Consider the following 5,157-nt stretch of genomic DNA (forward strand, 5'->3'; position numbering starts at 1 on the left):
TAAATCCTCTTGTTCTCTTTTTCCTGTAGAGCTTCGTGTGCTTTGAATTATATCTGTTTATTCTGTCTAAATCAGACTGAACACTTGCTCAGCGTACAATGGTAGCTCACCTCTGGGGCCTTATTGAGGATTCGAGAGCGTATTTAATGTTCCCCGCATAAAAAAAGAGTGTAGTTAATGTAATGCTTCCACCCCATATCCCCATTTTGATGTTTTGGAAATGGTTAATTGATTGTAGCTTCTTGTCTCCTAACCACATGCTGCGTCATTTTTCATTCAAAGATAGAGTGTGTACCTCAGGAATCATGATATGCTTTGTCACGCAAATTTGCACACACATATTTTTCTGAATGCTCTCTGTCTAAGCAAATTTGCACACACATATCTGGAGAAAGCAAATGAAAAAAAAAACAAGAAATTTAACCTAATCTCTGTGATGTTCCTTGTTACATCGGTGTTTTAGAGTGAATACTGAATTCCTGATTGATTATGTATGACTGATATGTCTATGTATGGTTTGTCTTCTTTTTCTGCGGCAACTGCATCTTAGTTGACTGCATCTTAAGATTTCAGGTCCATTTTTCATATTTCCGCAATTATTATGCTTTGTTTATATTTTGGCGTCCTTTCATAATGCCCTGTCTAAAATTCCATTGCCTGTGTACATGTTTCTTCAGCATTAACACTGAATTCTGATGAGAACAGTAGAACACCACTCTTTGCTGACTTTCCTTGTTTTGAGACCTGCCGTTGTCTCTGAAGGACACTATATATATTTACTGAGTGTAGAATGGCTTTCTGCTAAGCTGCGCACTCTCTGTCCTATTTTTTGGGGGACAAATCAGCATTTCTGCAAGCACGTGTTATATTGACTGTAAATCCTCTTGTCTCATTTTTCCTGAGTTTCGTGTGCTTTGAATTACATCCATTTATTCTGTCTCCATCAGACTGAACACTTGCTCAGCGCACAATGGCTTTGTAGTAGCACCCTCTTATTCTATCGGGACAAATAAGCATTTGTGCAAGCACGCTATGGGGGACCTCTACCTTTTTTTTGAGACCTACTGTTTTTATTTGTGCCTGATTTGATTGCTTAGCTCACTGATTTGTTACCATGTCTGTTCCCTGTTTCCCTAGAATTTAGCTCATCTCTGCTGCATCGCTGAGGGGAGTATTACTTAATGTATTTTTTTCACCACTTCGCCAGATGCTAATGTTTTTGAAAATGGTAAAGTGATTGCAACAAATCATCCTCTGATAATCCATAGGGAGTATATTTTTTGCTACTATTCAAACTTAGTGTCAATGTGCTTATTTTCAATGCTTTCTTTACCTAATGACATCCTTTGTTATGATCCATCCCATCAAATGCCCTGAGCATGTTGGCATTTTCATACACATGTTTCCTCAGCATTAACACTGAGTTATGATGAAAACAGTAGAACACCATTGTCACTTGACTCCCTTGTTTTGGGACCTGCCGTTTTTTACTTAAACCTGAATAATGTGTGTCACTGTGTGAGTTTCACATTGGAAACTTGCCAAGTGTAGAAATCCTGAGGAGTTTCTGCAAGCGCATGCTACATTGACTATAAATTATCTTTGTTTTTCTGGTAAGTAATTCGTGTACATTGAATTTTATCCAGCTACTGTCTCTGAGCAAAGAAATTTTTTTAGAACACTGAATAACAAACCGAAGGCTTGCTGAAGCGTACAATGCCCTACAGTAAGAACTCTCTGGCCTGTATTTTGGTACAAATCAGCATCTCAGCAGGCGCTTGTTACCGGACTAATAAATTGCTTGTTTTAAGACATGTTCTTATAAACACCTGATTTGTCAGCTTAGCTCACTGGCTTCGTAGTCCTACTGTAGCAGAGTATGTCTGAATCTGTTTGTGCCCTGTTTTTGTAAAGGTCATCGCATCTCTGCTGCACCATTGAGGGGATGGAGAGTGTACTACAAATGAAAAATTTCACCATTTAGCCCCATGTTAATGTCTTTTTTGACAGTTCTTGTTAATGTCTTTGGAAATCGTGAAGTGATTGCAACAAATCATCCTCTGATAAAAAACATGCAGGGCCACTTTTTTTTTTCTTTCAGAAAGAGGGATTGTACTTCATGAATCATGGTATGTTTCTCTGCCCTCCGTTTTTTTTTTTTTTTTTGAATGTTCTCTTCCCGACAGCCTGAGGCGAATTTGCTAACGGATCGCGGGCGGTGGAAAACCAAGTGATTTGACTCTCCATAAAACAATGATTTCGAGGCTGCTACGCCTACAATAATGATAGCTGAGCTTGACCATTTGACTTTGTTAGTACTGTACTAGTACTTCAGAAAAGCATTTCAGGAAAAGAAAAGTCGCAGCATAAGCATTCCTACGAACAAGTCTCGCAAGACCCCGATCCAAGCTGCCATGGCCGCCGTGCTCCCGCTCTGCCTTCTTCTCGTGCTTCTCCTCGCCATCCCGCTCCTCTTCCTGAAGACCAGGCGCCCGCCGCCTGCCGTGCGGCTCCCGCCGGGGCCGTGGGCGCTGCCGGTCATCGGCCACCTGCCCCACCTGGCGGGCGCGCTCCCGCACCGCGCGCTGCGCGACCTGGCGCGGCGCCACGGCCCGCTCATGATGCTCCGCCTCGGCGAGCTCGACGCCGTGGTGGCGTCGTCCCCGGACGCGGCGCGCGAGATCATGAAGACCCACGGCGCCTCCTTAGCGTCCAGGCCGATGACCTGCATCCAGCAGATGGCGTACGGCGACGACGAGGGCCTCATCTTCGCGCCCTACGGCGAGGCGTGGCGGCAGCTCCGCAAGATATGCACCGTGGAGCTCCTCAGCTCCCGCCGCGTGCAGTCCTTCGGCCCCGTCCGCGAGGAGGAGCTCGGCCGCCTCCTCCGCTCCGTCGCGGCCTCCGCTAATTCGCCGGTGAACCTGACCGTGGGCATATCGGCCTACGTCGCGGACGCCACGGTGCGCGCCATCGTCGGCAGCCAGTTCAAGCAGCGGGACGCGTACCTGAAGATGCTGCACGACGGGCTCGAGATCGTGCCCGGGATGACCCTTCCCGACATCTTCCCCTCCTCGCGCCTCGTGCGGTTCTTCAGTAGCGTCCCCGGCCGGATGCTGCGCCATAGCAAGGGGATGAAGCAATTCATGGACGCCATAATCCAGGAGCACCAGGAGAGCAGAGTGTCGGGCGGCGGCGACACAGAAGAAAAAGACTTGCTCGACGTGCTCCTGAGGCTTCAAAAGGAAGCCAACTCTGAATATCCGCTCACCACGGACAACATCAAGACCGTCATGCTGGTAACACGCCACTGCCTTTGACATTATCTCACCATGATTTGCGAAATTCCCTGTGACCAATTAGCTCCTCTGTTTCTTGGTTTCGTCATTAGGACATGTTTGGCGCAGGGAGCGAGACGGCGGCGACGACGCTGCAGTGGGCGATGGCGGAGCTGATACGGAACCCGAGGGTGATGCGGAAGGCGCAGGACGAGGTCCGGCAACACTTTGCCGGCCAGGGCAAGGTGACCGAGGCCGGCCTGGCGGACCTGCACTACCTGCGGGTCGTCGTCAAGGAGACGCTCCGGATGCGTCCCCCGGCGCCGCTGCTGCTGCCGCGCGTGTGCGGCAGCCCGTGCCAGGTGCTCGGGTTCGACGTGCCCGAGGGCGCCATGGTGATGGTGAACGCGTGGGCGATCGGCATGGACCCGGCGCACTGGGACGCGCCGGAGGAGTTCGCGCCGGAGCGGTTCGAGCGGAACGGGAGGGACTTCAAGGGGGCGGACTTCGAGTTCCTGCCGTTCGGTGCCGGGCGGCGGATCTGCCCCGGCATGGCCTTCGGGCTGGCGCACGTGGAGATCGCGCTCGCGGCGCTGCTGTTCCATTTCGACTGGGAGCTGCCGGGCGGGATGGCGGCCGGCGACCTTGACATGACGGAGCAGTTTGGTGTCACGACAAGTCTCCGGTCTGATCTCGTCGTCGTCGCCGTCCCTCGTGTCCCTGTGCCAACGGAGTAGCATATGTTTGTGGGGTTGTGGTGCTAGCTGTTCATCCTAGTCTTTGTTGACCCTATCACGAGTTCATTTGAGTGCACGGTCGCGCTTTTGTTTCAAGCCGGTACAAGGGTTTGGTTGCTCGCATCAAAATTTCCCTGGTGGATACCGTATGAGGTGAAACGAAGGATGGATTTGTTTGTACAATACGTTTGAATGCCAACAATATTTTGTGGTCCAGTTTCTTCGGCCAAGTGATTGGTTTGGTTGGCGACAATAAGCGGAAGAAGTGGCTGTTTGGTTATGTGCTAAGCAGGATATTGTTACCTCCCTCTTCATAAGGGTGCTTTTACTCCTATCTAGCCGTTACGAAGCCATTAGCAAGCACTGAAGAATAACACACATGATTAGCTTAATGCACAACCTCTAATCATCATAATTAGGGCTTAGAAAAGACGCCATGAGCAGAAGCAATAACGTTCCAGGGAGCTATAATCCCGTGGAACCCCTTGATCAAAAGCAAGGAAGTTCCGGGGCAACATAATCCCTAGAACCTCTTGATCAAACACTAGTCATCATCCTATATCCATAAGTTTTGAAGAACCACTACAACTAGAGATAGACATATATAAAAGGGCTGCCGCCTAGCTGTGATTGGGGAGGTGTAGAGCCTGATGGTGGAGCACTCCACCTTGTAGATGGTCATCTTCAAGGCGAAGGCCTGCAACTTGAACTCCACGACGTCGCTGTAGTGGAGATCGTACTTGTAGACCACCTGCGCCCAATTTCGGCCGAAGATGACATGCCCACCATGGTAGGTGACTTGCACCCACTTGTCATAGAACAAGCAGGCAGCTGATGCCGTGCAGAGTATGTAGTTGGGAAACCCCAAGAGGAAGGTATGATGAGCACAACAACAAGTTTTCCCTTAATAATAAACAAAGATTTAATCGACCAGTAGGAGAAAAAAATCACTTTTGAAGGGTGTTGCTGGCTGATTTTGGCAGGCGCACTACCGGTGTCAGCAACAACGTGGAACCTGCACACAACACAACTGAAAGAACATCTCTCATATTATGTTTTGAGTGTTTGATGTCAATGTATGTGATACACTAATGTTTGTTTAAGTGCTACAGGGATTATATAGATACATTTGTATGTGTGTT

General features: G+C 48.9%; 1 protein-coding gene across 1 annotated transcript; it reads left to right on the forward strand.

Moving 5' to 3' along the window:
- The first annotated feature begins 2,350 nt into the window (after positions 1-2,350).
- On the forward strand, positions 2,351-4,015 carry LOC124686627 (premnaspirodiene oxygenase-like). The gene is made up of 2 exons (XM_047220539.1): positions 2,351-3,299; positions 3,392-4,015. The coding sequence occupies exons 1-2, from the start codon at positions 2,415-2,417 to the stop codon at positions 4,013-4,015; spliced, it is 1,509 nt and encodes a 502-aa protein (XP_047076495.1). The 5' UTR covers positions 2,351-2,414.
- The last annotated feature ends 1,142 nt before the right edge of the window (positions 4,016-5,157 follow it).

The sequence above is a fragment of the Lolium rigidum genome, chromosome 2 (genome assembly GCF_022539505.1).
Source record: "Lolium rigidum isolate FL_2022 chromosome 2, APGP_CSIRO_Lrig_0.1, whole genome shotgun sequence".
NCBI lineage: Eukaryota > Viridiplantae > Streptophyta > Magnoliopsida > Poales > Poaceae > Lolium > Lolium rigidum.